Source organism: Sciurus vulgaris, assembly GCF_902686455.1.
Source record: "Sciurus vulgaris genome assembly, chromosome: 9".
Lineage (NCBI taxonomy): Eukaryota > Metazoa > Chordata > Mammalia > Rodentia > Sciuridae > Sciurus > Sciurus vulgaris.
Genome location: NC_136469.1, coordinates 102,214,140 through 102,237,870, shown reverse-complemented (window position 1 = coordinate 102,237,870; position 23,731 = coordinate 102,214,140). Strand labels below are relative to the sequence as shown.

Sequence of the window (23,731 nt, the reverse complement as noted above, 5' to 3'; positions counted from 1 at the left end):
CTTTAATGTCAGTTTAAGCTAAGGTAACTCACAGGAAGGGTCTGAGACGGCTGTGTGAGATGATTTTCTTGAACTCCGAGAGGAGGCAGAAGGGGTTGGACTGTGATCAAATCTTTCCAATGCTTCCTTGAGACTGACCGTGTTTATGCGATTATCAGACCCAGAATCTTGGCTCTAAGGAGACAAATGTTTTCTTGAGGTTCAGTATAGAAATCTCAAATTAGAAATATTGCTTGCTAACAAAAAAATTAAAATAAGGCAAAACTATCTATGTATATAGTACGTAAAGAAGTAAGAAATTTTCAACTCAGGAGACTAAGATAGGAGAATCACAAGTTCAAGGCCAGCCAGTCTCAGCAAATTAGGAGGCCCTAAGTGACCTTTGTGAGACCCTGTCTCAAAATAAAAAATAAAAAGGACTGGGGATGTAGCTCAGTGGTAGAGGGTCCCTGAGTTCAATCGCCAGTACCACCAGTACCAAAAACAATTAAAAAAAATTTTTTTTTTTAGTGGGGACAAATGGAATTAAACCCAGGGGCCTTTTACCACTGAGTTATATACCTAACCCTTTTAATTTTTCTATTTTAAGGTCTAGGTTGCTCAAGGGGCCTAGAATTTGTATTCCTCTGCCTCCTCTTCCCCAGTGGCTGGGATTATAGGTGTGTGTCATCACACGTGGCTTGAGAACTCATTTTGTAAAGAATGAGTTTGGGCTTCATTCTCTATTCAAAGAAACAGCAAAACGATTGAAGGTGGACTCCACCTTATCTTACATCATACACAAAAATTAAATTCAAAATGGATCAAAAACCTAAGCATTGAGAGATAAAATGATAAAACTCTTGAAGAAAACATTGGGAAAAGATTTCATGATATAGGATTTGCCAATAAACTGACTTTAACCACAATTAAATACATCAAATGATACTATGAACAGAGTAAAAAAATAATCCAGAGTAGGAGGAGATACTTTCAAATTATAATCTGATAAGGAGTTGACACACAGAATGTATAAAGAACTATAACTAAACAATGAAAAATAAATGACTCAATTAAAAAATAGGCAAAGCACAAAATAAATACTTCTCCAAAGATGCACAAATGGTTAATATGCACAGGAGAAGGTAGTTAGCCTCACTAATTAGGGAAATGCAAATTAAAACCATAATGAGATAATACCTCATACCCATTAGAATGGCCACTATCAAAAAATAAAATAAAATAATCAGTGTGAGCAAGAATGTGAAAAAATTAAATTCCTGTGCCTTGATGGCAGAAACATAAAACTGGCACAGTGACTATGGAAAACAGCATGGCACTTCCTCCAAAATTTAAATGTAGAATTATCATATGATCCAGCAATTCTACTTCTGGGCACATATCCAAAAGAGATGAAAGCACGAACTCAAATAGCTATTTGCACATCTATGCTCATGGCAACATTAATCACGACGACCAAAAGGTAACAGCAACCTATAAGCAAAACATGCTATGTGCATACCATGAAATATTACACAGCTTTAAAAAGGAAGGGAATTCTGACACATGCTACAACATAATCAACTCAGAGAACAGTATGCCAAGTGAAAAAGGTCAGCACGAAAGGACAAATATTGAATGATTCTACTCATATGAAGTACTCAGAGTAGGCAAATTAAAAAACACAAAGTAAAATGGTGGCTGCCAAGAGCTGGGTGTAGAGGAAAATGAGAAGTTGTTTAATGGGTATGGAGTTTCAGTTTGAGAAGATAAAGAAATTCTGGGCATGGATGGCAGTGATAACTGTATGACAGTGGGAATATACTTAATTACACCAAACCGTACCCTTTCAATGTTGTTTCTTACCACATTAAGAAAGAAAATGTACCAAAAGATAACATTTTACTTTATATACATAGTACAGTAAAGATCTTTGGAACTTAGCATTTAATGGCTCAAAATCTTTACTCCAATTCTGACTTTTCTCTAAAATTTTAATATCCGTAAGAAGAATCATCCAATATCCTCTCTTATACTGTCTCTAGTAACCTTTTCCCTACCCCAACACTTTCATCACTCAATCTCTGCCTTGGCATCAACAAACACTGTAGCACTTCTAAGAAAACAAATTAAAATACCACTTTAAGTCATACTCTTTTATTCTTCTAGTTCAACTGCTCAAAGGTTCCTCTAGGAAAAACTGCAGTCTGACCAAAACTATCATGAACTTCAAACAGACACACAATACTAGATAACAGCACTGTTAATGGTGGGCTCACTTTCCTACCCTTCACAATTATCCCATGCGTTTTCAATGTTCTTAAATCTCTGTCTCCCTATCTCAGCCCTGCCTTATATAAATGAGAACACTTATCTTGCCACCATCAAAAATATAACCTTAAAAATATATAACCTTATCTGCTAATATAGTATGCATACAGTATACTCATCTTCTATTCTTCCTGAATATAACAGCAAATTGTCCTATCAAAAATGCTCATATGCAGCAGTAAAAAAGGATAAGTACCTATTCTTACTGCAGGAGAGCTACTTAAAAGGGGCACAATATATGTATGTATACACATATGTAAATCTGTATATACTCAGACACACACACAAATAATATGATCTTAAAGTTAGTTGTGCTTAGGGGAACAAACGAGGAGTGATATCACCCAAAGCTTTGTTTCCTCTACCCTAACTACTATTCATTCAGTTCTTCATATCCTCTATTTTGTCTCCCACTTCCACTGTTTCTAACCTTTGAAACCTCCTGCCTGCAATCAGTGCTACAATTTTAAAAATGCTCTGTATTCTCAACCTCAGCTCTGAACACTCCTTCCCAGGCTTGCTCTAACTAAAATCCAAATTGCGCCAGTGGCTATTTCCTCTAAAACTCTCAGACCACAGCTCCTCTATTGATGGTTCCAGACCACTTCCCGTTTCTCCTTTCCCCAAATTCACTCCTCTGAAACTAACATTATATCACATGCTCTATCTCTTGCAGTTATATACTGACCTTGTGGTCACTTTCCAGCAATTAAATTTTTACATTCTGGCTCAGTTATTTCCTCATTAACTATTAATCTCAAGGTTATTTATAGGAACATATTCAATATTACAACCTTTCTCTTCCTTATTGTACTCTCCTCCAAAGATCTCCACTTCCTCCAGGCCTCGGCTACTGATTCTTAGTCATATTCTAGAGTCGTTACCAATAAGAATAAACCTTCCATAATCTCAGTGGCAATCACCTTATTCTCTGACCACAATTGTCATATTTCCTACTTATTCCCTTTAGTATCTCAATTCCAATAATCCTTTGTCTTAAATGAACCTATAATACCTGTATTCTACCATATTTCCACAATCACATTCTTCCTTTGTGTCTTCCCTCCTCTCTTTATCCAGCTTAAATTCATGGCTAATTTTTATAACAATGTATGCATCTTGAATTCCCTAGCTCCTGTGTCCCTTTATCACACTTCCTTGACAAAAATTCTCAGTGTTGGTTAAACCCAATTTTTTTTACTTCTCCCATAACTGCTCCTATAAAGCAGAACATGGCAGAAAAAACACAATCTGGTATTGTTTTCACTTCAATGTGATACTTACATATCTATCCTTCTTCATGTTGCTATAAATCAGGGATCAGTCAATTCTTTCTGTAACATTTATTGGTTCTTTCAGAGAGTCAACCTCTTAGGTTCTGTGGGCCATACAGTCTCTGTTACAACTATTCAATGCTGCTATTGCAGTACAAACACAGCCACAGACAATATATAAGTGGATGTGTGTGGTTATATCATTTAGGAACAACAGAATTTGAATTTGATATACTTTTCATATGTCATAAAGCATTATTCTTTTGATTTTTTTTTCAACCACTTAAATATCAAAATATTTGTAGTTTGTGGGCAATAGAAAACCAATCAGAGGGTCAGAGTTGGCCTACAGGCCATAGGTTACCAACTCCTGCCAGGGTCAAATAATCTGTCCCCCTAGCTAAACCTGATTTTTCCACTTGTGTTCTAGATCTCATCTTTTCCCACCAACTCGAAACACTGCTCTAGCATTTCTATATCTCTTTCTCTCTCATCAACTTTTCTTACTCTATCAGATCATTCTTAGTATACAAACATGCTATTATTTCTCTCATCTTAAAGAGCAAAAACTTTTAAGTTCATCTTCCTGGTATTTTCTCTCCCTGTATTTTCTTGCATGCTTGCTCAGATGGAAAGGGTCACCTGTAAAGAAAATGAGAGTGGAGTCTGGCCAGCAACTAACCAAGGCCGTCAATCCAACTGCCTATAAGGAACAATCATGCCAATAATCACTGAATGAAGTGGAAATAAATGGTGCCTTAGTGGAACCTTGACAGGACTGTAGCCTTCTGATGGATCCTCAAGTGGAAGACCCAGCTAAACTGTGACTGGATTCCTGACTCCTATGAACTAAGAGATAGTAAATGTGTGTTGTTTTACATCACTAAGTTCTGGAGAAATCTGTTATATAGAAATAAAAAAATTAATACACTATACTTCAACATGATCAAAAGTAAGAAACCAGAGTTCAAATTCTGACTAAAATTTCTCAGTCATGAATCATGAAGGGCAGGTTCACCCCTCCCCTTGAAATCTGAGTTTCAGTAGTTTCATAATGGGGATATTACTTATGAGATTAAGGATGTCTAAAGAGTGACGTACATTTCATAATTCATATGAAGAATCAAACCAGAGTCTAGCACATCGAAGGTAACAACAGTAGTTTAAATCTGAGATGTCTCTCGCCTTATTATTGCTAAATGGTAAGCCCTTCCATTCTTTTTTAGAAGAAAATGAAATTTTAAAATGTTAAATGAAAAATGAAAGTAAACAGTAAAGTATAAACATATTGTCATAATTGAGAAAAGGTAGTACTTGAGAAACAATTTCTTACTAATTATTGAGTTAGGTGTTTCACTGACAAGAAATTAAGTAATTACATTTTTAAAAGACTGTAAGAAACATACTTTGTCAGCAGCTGTCTCAGGAAGAGACTCTTCAATGCCAAGTTCTCGTCGTCTTTCAGCCCTAACTTCTGCATAACTACAAACAGAAAAAAAAAAATCAAATTTTAGTGCTAGTTCATTCACTAAGATACTGAAGAGTTGCAACCATTCAGTGTTTGTTATATTTCACTTACTCTTCACTAATTCTAGACCATTTTCTAAGTACTACACAAACCTGAAATATGCCTACAATGTACTCTTAACTCAATTTGCATTTTTCTAGGTATATCAAAATTTTATATGCTACTATGAATGACTGTAACAACACAGTATGTAAATAAATTAAGAGGAACTAAAAAAAGGAAGAGTATGCTCTTCCCAGTTTTCCTTTTGCATAACTGACTTTGGTACATACATGGCAGTATGAATTCTGCTGTAAAGCACAGAACTTATGTCAAGCATTATATATCTACTACCCATCTGACTTTTTTATATAATGCCTAAGGAAATTTAATAATATACTGAAAGAAAAAGATTACTTTGTAGTTCACTGACACATTAAAAAAAAATGAAGGTTAACTGTGATTTAGAAACTTTAATACTATGCCATGCATAAAAATTACATTGCCATAATCATTAAAGAATATTACTATAATTCAGAAATTCTCTGAAAGAATTATTACCTTACTACAGTGTGAGTACAAACAATAAACTCTGGCCTTGAATTCCACTGATGATAAGTGATATAATAATGAGTTTGAAGCCAAATCCACTGTTGCCCTTTGGTCAGGAACCTATAATAACATGATTTGCCTTTTCCATATTGCATTACTGAAAAGAAAAAAAAATATTTTCCTTGATTCATAATTAGTTATAAAAAATCTGTTTTTTTTTTAAATCAAAAACTTTCATTTACATTTAAATTTCTACATATAATTCTTTTCTTGATTTTTCAAAAAACACATATACCAATGGTAAGAAAATGCAATTTGTTAGAGCTGGTTTAAGGTCTCAAGTAATTAATCACATTTTCCACAGTGTCAAACTTTGAAGCCAGTTATTGCTAATCTTATATACTTTTCACATACAATAAAGTTCCAAATATTCAAGCATTCCATTCAACTGCTGATTTATTCCTGTATTTTACTCAGGGTAGCAACAGGAAATAATCACATCAGAGGTATTTTTCCCCATACACACTGTCAGGTACAGTATCTTTGAGGCATTTGATTTTTAACCCTTAACTAACCAAAAGCAAAATAACTTCACTGTTTGAAATAACGCTTATTCCCAACACATGCTCCACAGGTTTTGAGTTCTGAAGTCTTTTAACAAATGGTAAGCAACTTACAGTTAACTTGAAAAATGTTTTGTATTTTTTAAATATGGAAGATTTTGCTTTATGTGTATAATCAATCTAGGAGGAATCAGATTAAGTTAAAATTAAACCTTCTCCTATTTTATATTTTTACAAAAATTGCAATAAATCTACATTTTACTACCTTTCAGTAATGGGACAGGATTTGTTTATATGATTTTAAAAAGTTAATCTTACCAGAAATATTAAAATTCACTTACAGTGTTCATGACATTTTGCCAGATTTTCTAGGTCATCCACATGATAGTAATCATAGCCTGATGTTCCCAGAACTTCAAATGGCAGATATCCAATTATTGGTGGTGCCCTAAGTTGAAAAACAGTCAACATTATAAGTATCCCACAAGAAACATTTTAACTAGAAATTAATTTGGGGAGCTTTATTTTTATAAATGGATAATGGACTTGAAAATCTTGATTAGAAAAAACGTTTGTCCTTAAAATCCAATAGTGAAGAATAATGTACTAGTACTTCTATATACTCTTTTCTTATCCCATTAACAGTTACATCCTACACCCCTCCCCATCCTCTTTGTCCACCACTAGAAATTGTAGACTTCATTGCAAATCTATCTGTTAAACTGTAGATAATAATTCACCTCATCCTCTCTGCTTATTATGACAATATTGTTAATGTCTTCATAGGGGCTATGTGGTTTAGGGCTGCATATTGTCTTTACTGGGTGCTGCTAATATTTATCTCCCCCTTAAAGGAGAGATTTTGGAAACCTGTAGGGTCACTATAAGCCTATAAGGGGAGAAACTGCAATACCCCAGATCTGCACTGCTAGAGGAGAAGATACACAAACAACATGAAAAAACAAGGGAAGAAAGTGTTTCAAACAAACCAAGGTTACATATTAATAGAATCCAATGACAGCATGGTAGAAGAAATGTCAAAAAGGAGTTCAGAACATAATTAAAATGATTCGTGAAGCAAAGGATGAGATAAGAGAACAAACGCAGGCAATGAACGATCACTCCAATAAACAGTTAAAAGAGCAACTGCAGGAAGCAAAAGATCATTTCAACAAAGAGTTAGAGATTCTAAAAAAAAAAAAACAAAAAAAACCCAGAAATCCTTGAAATGAAGGAAACAATAAACCAAATAGAAAACACAATGGAAAGCATCACCAGCAGACTAGGATCAACTGGAAAACAGACCCTCATACAATGAAGACAAAATATTTAATCTTGAAAATAAAGTTGACCAAACAGAGAAGATGGTAAGAAATCATGAATGGAATCTCTAAGAACTATGGGACATCATGAAAAGACCAAATTTAAGAATTAAAGGGATTGAGGAAGGCACAGAGAACAAACCAAAGGAATGAACAACCTATTCAATGAAATAATATCAGAAAATTTCCCAAACCTGAAAAATGAAATGGAAAATCAACTATAAGAGGTTTACAGAACACCAAATGCACAAAATTACAACAGATCCACACCAAGATACATTATAATGAAAATGCCTAACATCCAAAATAAAGATAGAATTTTAAAGGCTTTGAGAGAAAAGCACCAGATTACATATAGGGGGAAACCAATATGGATATCTGCAGATTTCTCAGTACCAACCCTGAAAGCTAGAAGGGCCTGCAACAACACATCTGAAGATCTGAAAGAACATGGTTGCCAACCAAAAATCCTATACCCAGCAAAACTAACCCTTCAGATTTGAAGATGAAATAAAATCCTTCCATGATAAACAAAAGTTAAAAGAATTTACAATAGAAGGCCTGTGCTACAGAACATTCTCAGTAAAATATTCCATGAGGAGGAAATGAAAAACAACAATGTAGGTCAGCAAAGGGGGGAACTACCCTAAAGGAAAAGCTAATCAAAGGAGAAACCAAATCAAGTTAAAAAATTTTAAAAAAGTCAAAATGACCAGGAATATAAATCATATCTCAATAACAATCCTGAATGTTAATGGTCTAAACTTATTAATCAAAAGACATAGACTGGCAGACTGGATTAAAAAGAAAGACCTAACAATATGCTGCCTTCAAGAGACTTATCTCATACAATAAGACATTCACAGACTAAAGGTGAAAGGATGAGAAAAAACATACCACACACAGACTCAGTAAAAAAGCGGGGGTTTCCATCCTTACATCAGATAAAGTGGACTTCAAGCCAAAGTAGGTTAGAAGGGATAAAGAAGGAGATTTCATACTGCTTAAGGGAACCATAAATCAGGAAGACATAACAATCATAAATATTTATGCCCCAAACGATGGCACATCCATGTACATCAAACTTATCCTTCTCAATTCCAGGAATCCAATAGACCACAACACAATTATTCTGGGTGACTTTAACACACTGCTGTCAGAATGCATGAGAAAATGCTTTCTCCTCCAGAGTCCTATCAATAGAGTATGTTAGCTAACTTTGGATTTTTGCCAATGGAGAGCGAGAAAACAGTATTTCATCTGCAGTTTTAATTAATTTACATTTCTCTTTTTTAATGAGTGAAGTTAACTATCTTCTTGTTTATTAATAGCAAATTTTATGTTCTTTTTCTATGTTTCAAAAGGGTTATGATTTTGTCAATTTATGTTAGGAAGGACAGCTCTTTGTGATATGACCTATAAATAACTTCCTTAATGTTCTGTTTTTAAAAGTTTGTTTATGATGTTTCTTTCCATAAAAAATTGATTTTTATGTAACAAAAAATACTGCTGAAATAATTTATGACTTGGGGATTTTGAGTCATGAAAGGTTAGATAGTTCTTGCTAACTTCAGATTTGTAAAGAAAATATTTTCAAGTTTTCTTATTATTTAATGGTTGTGTTATTTAAAAAATATCTTTGGTACATATGGAATTTATCATGGTATATAAGGTAAGGCAGGGATATTACTTTACTTATCCCTATAACATTTATTGACTACATTTTTTTCCCCAGTGATTTGAGATGATGTCCTCTATGCATTCAATTTCTGTTTAAGTATCTGAACGTACTTACATCTGGGTAGTGCTGGTCCCACTTCTGTTTTTTTTTTTTTTCCCACTAAATTTAGCATCAGGTGATACATCTTAAAACTATTAAGTTTTCATGGAGATTTTGTTAGATTTACAAATTAATTTACACAATAATATGGTCCTTCTATTTATAGAAAGGCTATTTTTTTGGCTTCAGTGATATTTTAATTTCTATTTTCAACAGGTCTCACATTTTTATTGACATATTAATATATTTTTTGTTACTGTTATACATGAAAACTTTCTTCCATTAAATCTTCCAAAAGATTGTTTGAATATATGTGAACTACTGATTTTTGTATGTTGATTTTGTACTTGGTAATGTAATTGAGTTATCTTACTGTTTGTAGTAGCTATTAATAAAATACCTTGAATCTAAAAATTTTAAAAAAAATACACACCTCCAAAAAGAAAATAATAAAAAAAACAAATAAAAATGAAGTTAATTACCTGTGATCTAGAAATAGAAACTTCCATTCTAAACTATGTCTAGATGTAAACTCTTCATTGGGTTCTTCAACAGTACACATTTCCTACAAATAAATCAATAATTAAAATTTAGAAATACTTCCCTGTGTTCTTAGAAGAATCCTAAATATTATTAGATATAAAAGTCATTGTTAGATAACTTTTACTTAAATAAATTTTTAACAAATTTAATTTTTTAGTACTAAAAACGTGACAAGCTGAAGATGTAGCTCAGTGATCAAGAATGTGGGAAGGTCAGTGTTCACTTCAAACTTGAACACTTTTGCCAAAAACAAAACAAAACAAAAAAAACCTTTAAAAAAAAAAACAAATTTTTTTTTTTCTTTTGGTATGAGATTGAACCCAGAGGTACTTTACCACTGAGCCACATCCCCAGTCCTTTTTATTTTTATTTTGAGACAAGGTCCACTAAGTTGCTTAGGGCTTCATTAAGTTGCTGAAGCTGGCCTCTAACTTGCAATCCTCTTGCCTCACTCAGCCTCCCAAATCACTGGAATTACAGGTGTGTCACCACACCCTGCTTAAATAAAAATCTTAAATGTAGCAATAAATGATACTAAAATGCAGACTTCAGAGTTAGAGCTTCAGACTTCTCTCCTGAATTACTGTTCTATATTTCTGTCCAGATACTCCCATACATCTCGAACTCAGTATGCCCTAAAATTAACTGTCTTACTCCTCATACCCAGTTGTATAACTTTCCAACTCTTTAATGAACACCTACCTACACCATAGCAGAGTCTAGAAATCTGATATTCATAACATACTTTCATTTTTACCTTTTATCATCCAAGTGGTCACTACTAATCTTTTCAATTTCACCTTCTAAAGTTATTTAAAAAAAAAAAAAAAAAAAAAAAAAAAAAAAAAAACAACCTATTCCAGCCCATCCATTTCCTATGGCTTAGTTTAGATTTCCACCATCAGTGACAACTTACTGTGGTAACATCTATCCAAACAGCCTCCATGGCCTTCAATTTGTCTTCAATTCTGGGGCCACAATTATTCTACTAATACTCAAATATGCTTATGTAACTTTCTTGCCTAAAAACCTTCTGTGGGTCCTCATACTGAAATTTCTTCAGCATGGAAAAAAACAGAAATAAATTTAATTTCTTGCGATATTTCCTACTATCCTATTTGCTCCACATACATGAACCCTAGACTCTAGTATCCTCTTGCAGCACAATGCAATAGTCGAGGGCTAGGGCTCTGAAAGAAAAAGAATTACTCCAGTTCTGACATTTAATAGAGACTTTGGGGAAGAAACTTAACTTGTCTAAGCCTCATTTTCCTTATATACAAAATGGGGATCATAACAGCATCTATCTCATAGGGCTGTTATAAGAATTAAATGAGATAATGCATGTAAAAATGTATAGCACGCAATAAGTGTTCAAATGTTAGCTACTGTTATTACTTCCTAAGATCAAAACTTGCAGAGCAAGACTGGTTTCAGATCTTCTATCTGCTAACTCAATACTTTGTCCTAGCCCATGGTGTCTCCCAAATCATGGCTGGTTTCTTCATTTTAGCCACTTCTAAGTTGTTGAGCTATTTCTTTTTCTTTTTTTAATTTTTTACTTTATTTATTTATTTTTTAGTTGTAGGTGGACACAATACCTTTTGAACCGAGGGCCTCATGCATACTAGGTGAGTGTGCTACCACTAAGCCACAACCCCAGCCCACTTCATTTTCTCACTTCCTTAATAACTGTCTGCTTTTTGGGCCCAGGAAATAAAAATAAATTACTTATATTTTAAAATGTAAAAGGTAAATTATATGCAGTAAAAGGCACTTATACATTTCAAAAGAAAATTTCAAAAACAATCTTTCAAAAATTACCTAGATTTTTTTTTGGACTTTCTCCTTTAGTGAAGATAATGAATTATATACCAAGCATCCTAAACTTTTGTACAAAAGCAGGGCAATGGTGACACATATCCACTGGCTAAATGCAATATATGCTAAAAAATTAGTTAATTTAGCAAGTGTTTCATAACTGTTTCAGAAATATCAACAATCATAATCATGCATATTTAATAGTCTCTACTATTTCAATGTTTGCAGGAAAATTCATTCTAGAGAAAAAATATTATATAAAAACAGTTCCTCTTTGAGTAATTAAATTGGAAACATACCTTGATGAACTGTGGTGTAGCTAGCCTGACAGTAGCTACAAAACAAACTCTATCTTCATAAGAAGGCCTATGTGTGCGTTGTATAGTTCCTTCAAAACCATTATGTGCTGCAGTAGATACTAAAATAGTAAGGAAATATGTATTATTAGTTATTCCAATAAAACCCGGATGTTACTGTATTCAAGTATCTAAGTATTCTAAAAGCATAGAAAAATATCAAGTTTTAAAATACATTCTAAGAGAAGCATTTAACTCACCACTGTTTAAAGATTTGAAATTTCCTATAAATCTCACATATTCATAGGTAGATGGCTCCTTTGGATCTATTGTTCCTCGAAGCATGTGACAACAGAACTCTAACTGATTTTTTGCTGAAATAAATGATTAAAAAAGTCATGTATCTGTGATATATCACATGAAATAAGATTACAAAGCTGAATAAGTTCACATTTTCAACAGAAGTCTCCAATGACATATTATTTAGTCCATAAAAGTAAAGTGCCTTTAGGAGATGATCTCACCTTGCACAAACAACTTACTGTTCTCTGTTTTTATCTGTCCTTTCTCATTTTTCACTCAATTTCAAAGAAAGATTTTGCTTCCCAGTCTAAAGCTAATGTTTCTACTTCTTCCTTGAACAGCTGTTCCTATCTTCTAAAGACCAGGTCTACACCACATGTTATTTTTGGATAGTTGTTAATACATTAGAGAATTTAAGGATTCAAACATGAAGAAGCTCGAAGATGACTGATGTCACTATTACCAAATAAGGCAACATTTAAAAATCATGAAAAAATGATTAAAGAAGATATCTAATAACCAAAGGTCATGGGTCCTTAATTTCTATAATTTTAAATATAATCAGGTCTTCCATTTCAAAGAGTTTTTCATCTTTTTAGTGTCACAGATCTCCTTTCCTTTCAGTAAGGAATCCTGTTTTCACACATTCACTTCCCTTTACCTCATGCACCATGGCTTGTACCCATATACCTCTACTCTTCTAAAGCTTAGCAACATTTGTATTGTCAACTTCAATAGATTTTCCTCATTTCACACTTCCTCATTCTTGTAACATGAACCTGCCTTCCTCCCTTATCAACTATTCCTCTGTTTTCTGTTAAACAAATCTTCAAAAACTAGGGGATTTCACAAAGGTTCTTTTGATCCTCGTCTTTTGAGATCCCCTATAAACCAACTGGTCTTGGAAATCTTATTTACTGCTCCATGTCTCTCCCCAAAACTAACATTTTATATAAGACAAAATCTCATCATTATTTGCTTTCAGGACATTTCCACTTGATGTCCCATCAGTAAATTTAAACTCAAAGTATTTGAAAGTGAATTTATCCTGTTTCTTCATAAGTTAGCTGTCCTTTTGCCTTATGTATGCTTATTTCCAAAGTTGGAAACCATATCCCTACTTCCTCTACATATCAATTTGGTCTCTTCTCTACCTATACATATCCCAAAGCTAATATAATGTTTCACCAGGCCCTGCTCTTTATTTCACCAAGGAAACTCTCATAAATCACTTTTTCCAACTAACACTTAGGACCATCAACCCAGTAGTCACGAATTGCCCTGCACCTAGGTAGCTGAAACATTTATTCATTGTGCCTTCACTCTCGTGCCTCTGATGTACCTTTTCCTACTATACTTGGACTAATACTTCTTTCATCACATTGCTTCAAATCTCGAGGACTAGTAACACTTTCCTTCACTTACCTCATCAAACTTATGCTCTTCTGTTATCAAATTAGATGGTTTTACCATCTAACTCAAGAGGTTTAAAAACTTAAGTATCACCGTCTTCCCAAAACCCTCCCCAGCTTGGTCACCAGTACATAACACTGAGTCCACCAAGTTTGCCTACTTAACAGTCCTATACTTCCTTCTTCATCCTTACTTCAATTACAACAATAATACAGTTTTCTTTTTTTGTCCTGAGTATGGTCCTTTTCAAAATTTTCTATCCAAGTGACTTCCCTCCTACCCTTGATTATAAAACCACCCAAATCTCCTTTACTTGCTCTCCACTGTAAAAAATAAAAACTCTATAGAATGAAATATCAGGCTTTTTATAATTCTATCCTTATTTCCCTTTCTAGATATAAATCACATCATTTGTACCATCTTCATTATGACCAAAAATGACCTACTGAACTTTCCAAGTAATGTCCCCTGTGTTTTAACTTGTGTTAAACACTTTTTCCCCCCCTGGGGAAGAACTTGCATATTTGATGCTTAACAGGGGATTAACAAGCCACTAACAGGGGATTAACAAGCCACTTAATTAAGACTTTACTATACTGAAAAGTAGTACTGCTGTCCTTATCTCTGATCTTAGAAACAGGAGCCTATCATCTCTACCTTTATGCCAGAGATTTTGATTCAGTTCTCTGGCTAATTCTGTCCTTGTGAGGGTCTCTGAAGCCAACTCCTTCTCCTTTGTCTCTTTGATAAAGATAACCCTCTTTATCTCTCTCAGGGTCCCTTTCTAATTTTTCTACTCTTGCTTTATGTTTTTACCTCAAGCAATATTGTTCATTTCATTACCTCAAATATTATTTATAGGAACATAATTTGCTTCTACATCTATTAGATCCAGTCCAAATTTTCTCCTAAATATTAGATTATAATGACCTACTGGTCATTGTCAGGCAAACTTGATCATAAACAATTACAGTTAGGCTTCAAATGAATTCTTCCCTGAAAAGCTATCCATGCTTATCAAAAGATACACAGAAATATATTTTAATTTTTAGACAATCATTAATATATAGAATTTCAGGATTTAAATACAAAGAAGCTCTAAGAAGACTGAGGTCACAATTACCAAATAAGGCAACATTTAAAAATCATGAAAAATAATTAAAGAAGATATCTAATATCTTCTGGCCAGATACAGTGATACAACAATTTTGAATTTTATACTGGGTAACAGTGGAAAAAATGCTGTGCACTGGTCAAGCTTATTTCCCTAATGAATCTAGTAGAAATGTCTGATTATACCAAAATATTTTGTGGTTTTTGATGGCAAGAACTGTTTTTCACTATTTTGGTTCTTTTTGATAAAGCACAAATGCCTAGCACATTACATACACCCAATAAAAGGTTAGTTAATTTGGTTTAATTTAAAAAGTAAATAATTTTTCTTTTAATTTAATAATCTTAACAAATTTGCAGATTTTGCCCCTCACAATGTGAATGCCTAGTTAACAATGAAGAAAACGAGGTTTAATTATCTACCAATAAATACCAACGTGATTTTATTCAAAATTAAAAAGATTTTGTCAGATTTCCATTACTGTATAAAACAGTTTTATGGCATAGTTGTGGTCAGATTTATTATGACAGACAAGATGAAATTTCAGTATACTTTGGAATAAATTTCAGATTTAAATATGAAAACAATTCTATTATACATATATATACATATTATTTAAAAAGCATTCAAGAGGGTATATGGAATAATACTGTATTTTAAATTATTAAACATGTCTATTTTTCACAAACTTGCAAAAGTAAAGGATAAGGCTATCAAATATAATATTTCAGTTTGTTCTTAACAGTTACTACTTACTTTTTAAGTATTCAGGAGTTAATGAATCACTTTCCAAAAGATGGGTAGAGAGTATTTTATAAAACTCTGAATGTTCCCCCTCTGGGATAAAATTAAATATACTTTGATCCACAAGATCAGACTGAAAAAGAAATTTTAAAAAATAAAATAGTTTAATGACTCAAGAAGCATTTATTTTGAAAATGTAAAATCACTATCAAACAAAAGAGGAGTATGAATGATTAACTTTCAATTATCTAAGAAAACCAACAAATGTCAAGTAACAGAATATACCTTAAAAAAAAAACAAGATTGAAAAGTTGGAAGAAAGTTAACATTATAATCATGCCTCTGACATCAGTATTATCAGATCTATGATTAATATGACCTAAAAGCCTGGTGTATTATTTGCACAGCTGAGTTTCGCTAAGTTTGAACATTTTAAAATACAATAGGACTAAGAAAGGTAATCAAAAATCTGGCTACAAAATATAGCCTTACCATCTATTCAAACCTATGCTAAATGATGGTGGTAGACATGACTACAAAGGACCAGTGTCTGGTTAAATGAAAAGGCGATCTGACTCAGGTGTCATTTCAGATGTTCAATGTGCCCTTTTGTTTTTATTCCATCTTTTCTGGGAATCTGTCAAAAAGTCCTGCCCTAAAAGAGCAACTAATATGTTAAACATTTTAATTCTTGCTAATATATGGCTTTAATTATGATTCCTTAATCAACAATAATTTGAGAAACATCAAGGTGCCTACAGTATGGGATGGCTATGAAATTAAAGATGAATATGATAATATGAATAGGATAATTCTATCATTAAGTACCAATGACAACCAAACTCCAGTGACTTCACATTTTCTACTAAATCTAGTCCATTCTATTTGATTTCTCTGTATTTTCAATTGTCCTTAAGAATCCTAGGGATACTGAGGTGGGTATCTCAAGGACTGAGGAGGCAGGGATGGAGAGATGGGGAAGAAGAAAACATGAAGGCAGGTCTGTATTCAATCAAAGTCATTATGCATTTATTTTGTTTGTAATTTTATACATCTATAAACACTTTTTTTGAAGAGTTCTGTTGCTTAAAAATAAAATCAACAATAACAACAACCAAAAAAGAGCAAAAGAGCCACTGGAAATGGTGGTAAGCTGGGGAGGAGTGCTTTACTATTCACCACATGAGCCATACATCCACATTCCTTCTCTTTTCTCTAGCCCTCAAAGTTCATGCCATAAAGTGAAATGGCCTTTCCCTACCACCATATATCTGTAATTCTCCATTTTTCAAAGATCAGTTCAAATTATTTCTTTTAAAAAAGCACCCCCTTAACACCAAAATCCACAATAAAAAGAATAAAATTTCTTTAGTACTTATTACATAGGATTTCCTTGCCATTAATGATGTTAATTATTCATTTCTCATTACAAGTATTTGTTATTTCAATGTTTATGTCCTGTTGCCCCATAAAGAACAAAAGGGCCTCATATCTTATACCTTTCTCTTTCTCCTGTCCAATCAAGGAACACTAAACCCTGTCCCTTGCATTTAACAGCTATTAGCATAATAAGTTATTTGGGATTTAACAGATTTCTTAATAATGGTTTAAGGGGGTAACCATACCTAAATGGTTATCTATATTTTAATAAGGAATTACTCTACAGATCTGAAAAGTCCTAGAACTGAAGGAATAAACTAAAAATACATGCTTGAATAACAGAAATGCTAGAAATTTGTATTGACAATAACATATCAAAGATATTGGCATTGATATGAATTTTTTAAAGTCTTGATAGAAAAATAAGATCAATTTGGAATAAAATTTTTCATTTTGAGAATGATTACAGTTTTCTACTATTGTTTAGTCTTCTTATATCTTCTATAGTTCAGTAAATTGTGATTCAATCTATTTTTACCCTTGCTTTTCTATCTATAAATTCATAGGATGCTTCCTATTCACAGAGAAATAATTATGAATGGCTAGAATTGAGTAGGGTCACAAGCAATGCTTCTCTCCCACTCTGCCTCTCCTGCCAATTTATGAAGAGTGTCAAATTTTCTATCAACTGCTGTAGCTCAAGTTTCAACATGAGGTTAATCACACTTGATGTTACTATGAAATCTGCTAGGTTTCCAAATACCATGCCAAGGGAAGAAAAGGAAACAGTAGCTAACTGGATCCTTCCATATTCCTAAACCATCTTAATAAATAGTAAATGTATAGATGATTTAGTTATATGACATGTTTCTACCTTAGGTCAATGCTACCGTTTAGTGGAAATTATAAGCACTGCCAATTATATTTTCCCTTTGGTAGATAAGGGCCAGTTAAACAAATGACTCCCATACATAACAGCTGCTTAGGAGGGAGGGAAAGCTCCTTTGAAAAATGTCAAATGTATTTTGTATATAACCAATTTTTAAACATTTATGTTTCTCACAGGCATAAATGTCAAAAATTTCAACCCTCTCAAATTAGCCTTTGCTACCACCACATAATTATTGAAAGAATATGAAATTATATTTCTGCATACTATATCTTATACCAAAGACTCTATTAACTTTCCTAAAACACACTGTTTTTTTTTTTTTTTTTTTTTCTAAACTACTGAGTATGGCCAGGCATGGTGGCACACGCCTGTAATCCCAACAATTCAAGAGACAGAATCAGAAAGGTCAAAGATTGGAGTCCAGACTCAGCAACTTATCAAGACCCTGTCTTAAAATAAAAAATAAAAAAAGGACTAGGAATGTAGTTTAGTAGTAAAGCACACTTGGGTTCAATCCCCAATATTACAAGAAATAAAAAATTTAAAAAATAAACTACTGAGTTATAGAAAGTAGCTAATGAGAGGAATATCAGTTTCTTAATAGTGGAATTTTTTTTTTTTTTTTTTTTTTGGGGGGTGCTGGGGATCGAACCCAGGGCCTTGTGCTTACAAGGCAAGCACTCTACCGACTGAGCTTTCTCCCAATAGTGGAATTTTTAGTCCTGGATTCTATCTGATTACAGTGTGGGTAATCAGCTTCTATGTTACATGGCTAAAAATCTAATAAATTCTTTCTCAGGAACACATTTCAGCAAGCATGAGAATATCACCCTTAAATAGTAAATTTTATAAATTTTAAGTATATAGTAGAGTAAGACACTAGACCTGGTATTTCTGGCACTTCCACTCTATTACTGTACAATTAAGTCCAGTTTTCCTGGGTTTCATGTTTTTTACCAATAAAGGACTGGGGGTTAATGATCTCTAAAATCCTTCTGGCACTGAAGTGTGTGACTCTACCATCTTGTTAACAGAAAGAGCAGGAAAAAAATATTTCTTATATTTTGTTTCTAACCTCAAAATGAATAAAACCATTTATGCCTGATTATTAGTCATAACAGGTTAAGTGCACCTAATTATAATGAAATTACTTATTTTTCAAGTATGAGATAAAGAAAACAGGTTTTTGGTAGGACCTCTACATAGAATCTTATAACTTTAAATCAGATTTAAAATTTAAATTGAAAAATTTTTAAGTCATACTGTCCACTCATTAAAGTGGAAAGTTTTAATTTTTCAATAGTACTGAATAATAAATGCTAAAGCCAAATTTAGGGATTTGCTAAAGTTTCTCCTCTGCTGGGCAAAAGCCAAAATTCCCCTTCAGACAAAATAGGTATGCATATTAAAATACAAAGAAAGGATATAATTTTAAAACTTTTTTTTGGCACCTGTTATAGTTCAATTATTAATGACAATACAAAACAGAAAATCATTTTCTTGTGTTGAATCTTAAACAAGTATTAGTATTCTCAAAATAAGCTGTGTCTATGCTTTCAAACCATCGAGAAACTTAATTCAGCAATATCAGTGATACAAGGGAAAATATCCACAGTAACTAGGAAGTAGCAAAAAAACTGTAATAAAGTATATTACAATTCAGTATGGAAAGAATTGGGTCCACTGGATCAGCAACAATCTCCCTTGTCTAAAAATTCATCTATCAATCTACATTTTTGGATAACACGAACAAAAGCAAAATCCAGAAGATACTAACAGCAAAAGAACCTGAGTTTGGGACAGATGGGAACTCCCTATTAACTTCTCAATTTTTCTGTAAACATAAAAATGATTCTAAAATTAAAAAGTTAACATTCCATAAGGAAACTGGAAGAGTTTTTATTGAAATGTGAGATGTTGAAGATCAAACTCTTGATTCTAATTAGATCTGTCACATGTTGTTTATTTCAAAATGTAATTAAACTTCCCTCAGAAAAGACCCACCACCAATGAGTCATTAAGAAGAGGTTTTTTTCAAAAACAGGCACATCAAGTGGCCTACTCATTTTCATCCACTTGGTAAATAATCACCAAGTGTCTCTTTGAAAAACCAACTAGAACTTCTACGAATCTTACAACTACCCTAACAATCCAAGTAAAGAAAATGAGAGTTTACTTAAGTATGTAGAAGGTGAAAAGACAGAGACCAGAGGCGTCTAATTCTGAATGGAGTACAAGGACACCACTGAGAAGCAGGCTTTTGTTAAAGATGCTCTCATGACTAAATAAAAGGTTATTATATAGTTACACAAATGAAGGAAAAATCAATACAATTCTACATGGCTTAAAAGTATATACTTACATGTACTATTTATTATGTAAAATATATAATTATACTTATTCTCAATTACTTACATCATAGCTTATTCATACAAGGGGATTCTTTCCCTGGGTTTTCTTGCTATGCAAATTTTTTTTAAAAATTGCCCATAATATCCACATGGTCTACCCTTCTCTATGTCCATGCTAGTTGACTCACATGCTGTTATCTCATGCTTTGCTCAGACCATTTTTTAGATGTTGGGTTCATTGCCTACTATTTGAGCTTATTGGAAAGAAAGTCCCTAGAAAAGCAGTAAAAAATCTAGTCATTTTCTGTGTGAACCAAAGATATCAGTACATCACTCAGTGCCTGGCTGTAAGTGTAGAGTCCATTCTCTGTATGAAGTATGAAGCAGTACGGTCATCAAAGGGAAAGAAATACTGCTTTTAGATATCTCTTAAAAGAGATATTTGCAGAGCAGTTTATATGCATTGTTAAAAATTTTCAAAAGAAAGACATTTTAAGAGTAATTTATTAATAATGTTAGAATATTTATATCTCAGACTCATCTTAGATAACAACTATTGAATAAAAACTGCAAATTCATTTTAAATACCATCAACTGCAATAGAACACTTAACAAGTGTTTGGCACAGAAGAGATGTATAAAAAATACATGCTGAATGAAAAAGCAAACACAATTTAGGTATTCACTTCCCTTATCACAATTACACACTTTTTTTGAATTCTTTATACCTTTGGTCATATTGATAATGAACTGAGTATGGCCACTTATTAATTTGTCACAGCAAAAAGTTCTATACCCACTATTTTCAGTATGTTTTTATAAGTCATTCTTTTGAGAAAATCATTTATGAGTTTGCCTAACTGTAACATCTCAGCAGAAAACTGATTATTCTAAAAATATTCTAGGGCTTTATCACCTTCATCAGACTGACCAAAAATGAAATACTGAAAAATTAGCATTAGAATAAGGAAGGGAAAAACAACAGAGGTTCAAATGCAGTTGATATTAAGTTACCACAGATTAGTCATGACTCATTTGATAGAACACAGCAAAGATATACTCAAAACCTTTATCCTCACCCCCTAATCACTGTTCAACACTGCTCTCAAGTCTACTTCCGGGTGCTTTAGGGTATTTAAAATTGACATGAAATAAGAGAGAGACTGTAGGATTTTTATACTCACTGGTAAATGCTCAAGTAATGAAGTTACACTCTCTGACACATATATTATACTTCCATCTGTCATGATTGCTAAAAAAAAACCATCAAGAGCCTGAAATTAAACATAATGGTCAGTTAAATGAAAAAAGTATTTTACAGGACAGAAACAAGATAAATAATTAGGAACATATTATGGAAATATCCATAGTACTGTCCTACCCTTTCCCCTTTATAGTACCTTAAAACTTATTTTTTATATATCTTTAAATGATTCAGGAGGGGAAATCACTTTACCTACTGAACAGCCTATTTCTACACATAAGGACTAATGTTCTGCCTTTATCACTACATACATTACACAATCCAACTGTATATACAATATGGCTTAAAATGCTAACATCTCCAAAGTGTATATACCACCAATAATACATCTTTAGCCAAAAGAGAACATATCATTATTATTTTGGATATGTATGTTAACAGAGAAAAATGTATGACTGAAATGTAGGGAGATACATAGGTAATAAAATGAAGGGAGTAGTAGTTAAACTGAAAAACTAGGTTGAAGCCAACTCATCAAAGGCCTTGAATACCAGATTACACAAAGACTTAATTCTATACACAATGGGAAGTCAACACATTTTAGGGAATTATGCTTTGAAGAGAGTAGTCTAGAAGTATATAAAATGGATTTAGAGGGAACAGAGAAGTGAGTCAGTGGCTTTTGGAATAATTAGGGAAAATATTCATGAGACTATGAAAGAAATTCTAACAAGAGGAAAAGAGAAGAAAAGATTAGGTGAGCACTGAGAAATGAGAACTTCTTTTGGAGAGATGTTAGACCAGAGGGTACAAGACTTAACAATAAAGCAATCCTACATTTCCTATTTTCCAAAGTATTTTCATTTGAGAATTCTAGGAACAGAAATGAGATCTTCAAAAGACAGAAGCGTGCCAAAAACAAATCATCAGGAAGAATGACCTGCATAAAGGGATGAGAAGATGAGAATACACTGTCATTAAAGAAGTAGATAAAAGCCAGACACAGTGGCATATCATGTAACCCCAGCTACTTGGGATGCTAAGATAGGAGGATGTCAAATTCAAGGCCAGTCTGGACAACTTAGCAAGATTCTGTCTCAAGATAAAAAATAAAAAGCTAGAGACAGCTTAGTGATAAGAGTGCTTGCCCAGCATGCACAAACCCCTAGGTTCAGTCTCTAGGACAACTAGAAAAAAAAAGTTGACCAAGGATAAATGGGTGATATCAAATAGGGCAAGGAATAAGGAAATGAATTTTGGTGATAGTCAAAAGTTATGTCAATAAGAAAATAAGTTAGACAATGATGAGTTTAGAAGGAGTGGGTAATGAGAAGCTAACAAAACAGGCTCATTCATGAACTTGAAAGGGGAAGAAAGGAAGAAAGAACAATAGTTTTAAGAGGATTAAGTATCAGGGAATGCATTTAAACAACAAAACAGTAACCAGGATATCTGTAGGCTAAGGAAAAGAGAGGTCCAGTGGAGAAGTTAAAAATAATTTCTTTTTAATTAAAGAGTGTTCTCACAGGATAGTAATCTTTGGTAGGAATGATGAATATCTTAAGTCATCTTTCATATTTGAAGCACCTAACATATAGTACAAGTAAAAACTACTGATAGTATATAACTTATGGACCTGGGAATGAAAGCAACCTCTAGTTCTAAGTAACTGCTGAATATACAGAAACAGACACACTCCTCCACCTCCTCTGCTCTTGGGAGAGAAATCTGGACAGCAGAGAATACTTATTTTGAGTAGATCCCTATCTTCTAGAATGGCTAAGGCAAACCCATATTTAGTTAATTGGAAAGGGGGATAGAAATCTTGTAATTTAAGCCAATTTATAAATTATTTTAAAAATTTTAATAAAATAATACAGTATTATTCCACTATTAGTAATCATCTTATTATTGTTACTTTTAGTAAGGGCCAAAATGATGTTAAGAAGAAAACTGTGCTTTTTCTCATGTGAAGATAGACTGTGTTACCTTTGAGAACAAATCAACATTTACTATGATATATCTATTTGCTATTAGGTCATTTGCTAGAAATTGATTGAAGTATAGCTCTCTTCTATGAAGAGAATGAATTGAAATCAGAGCTCCTAATAACTTAATCCCACTTCTAGATCTAAAGCCTGAATTTTTTCTCTTTCAAAGTAGGCAGAGACTAAGAAAAGAAAAGCCTCTAATGGCACCTTGCCAAAGTCTTGACACACAGGACTCTGGGTCCACATACCTTTTAAGTAAGGGACATAACTTCCCACGAGGTAGGTGTATACCAAAAACTAAAGGGTCCCTGAGAATGATCAGAGAGACGCAAGACAATAAGGCAGAGAACATGCTCATCTCCAGAATGAAG

The 23,731-nt window shown here is 33.0% G+C and overlaps 1 protein-coding gene across 6 annotated transcripts in view; it reads right to left on the bottom strand.

Moving 5' to 3' along the window:
* CLOCK (clock circadian regulator) overlaps positions 1–23,731 on the bottom strand; it is a 107,881-nt gene that overhangs the window by 25,501 nt on the left and 58,649 nt on the right. For all 6 annotated transcript variants that reach the window (XM_079153763.1, XM_079153768.1, XM_079153765.1 and 3 more), the window contains 9 exons: positions 21,350–21,439; positions 15,555–15,675; positions 12,229–12,342; positions 11,972–12,090; positions 9,791–9,873; positions 6,548–6,654; positions 5,653–5,800; positions 4,991–5,066; positions 33–174 (listed from right to left, as the gene is read on the bottom strand). In XM_079153763.1, coding sequence (XP_079009889.1) covers positions 33–174; positions 4,991–5,066; positions 5,653–5,800; positions 6,548–6,654; positions 9,791–9,873; positions 11,972–12,090; positions 12,229–12,342; positions 15,555–15,675; positions 21,350–21,439 — 1,000 coding nt within the window. The remainder of the gene's footprint in view (positions 1–32; positions 175–4,990; positions 5,067–5,652; positions 5,801–6,547; positions 6,655–9,790; positions 9,874–11,971; positions 12,091–12,228; positions 12,343–15,554; positions 15,676–21,349; positions 21,440–23,731) is intronic.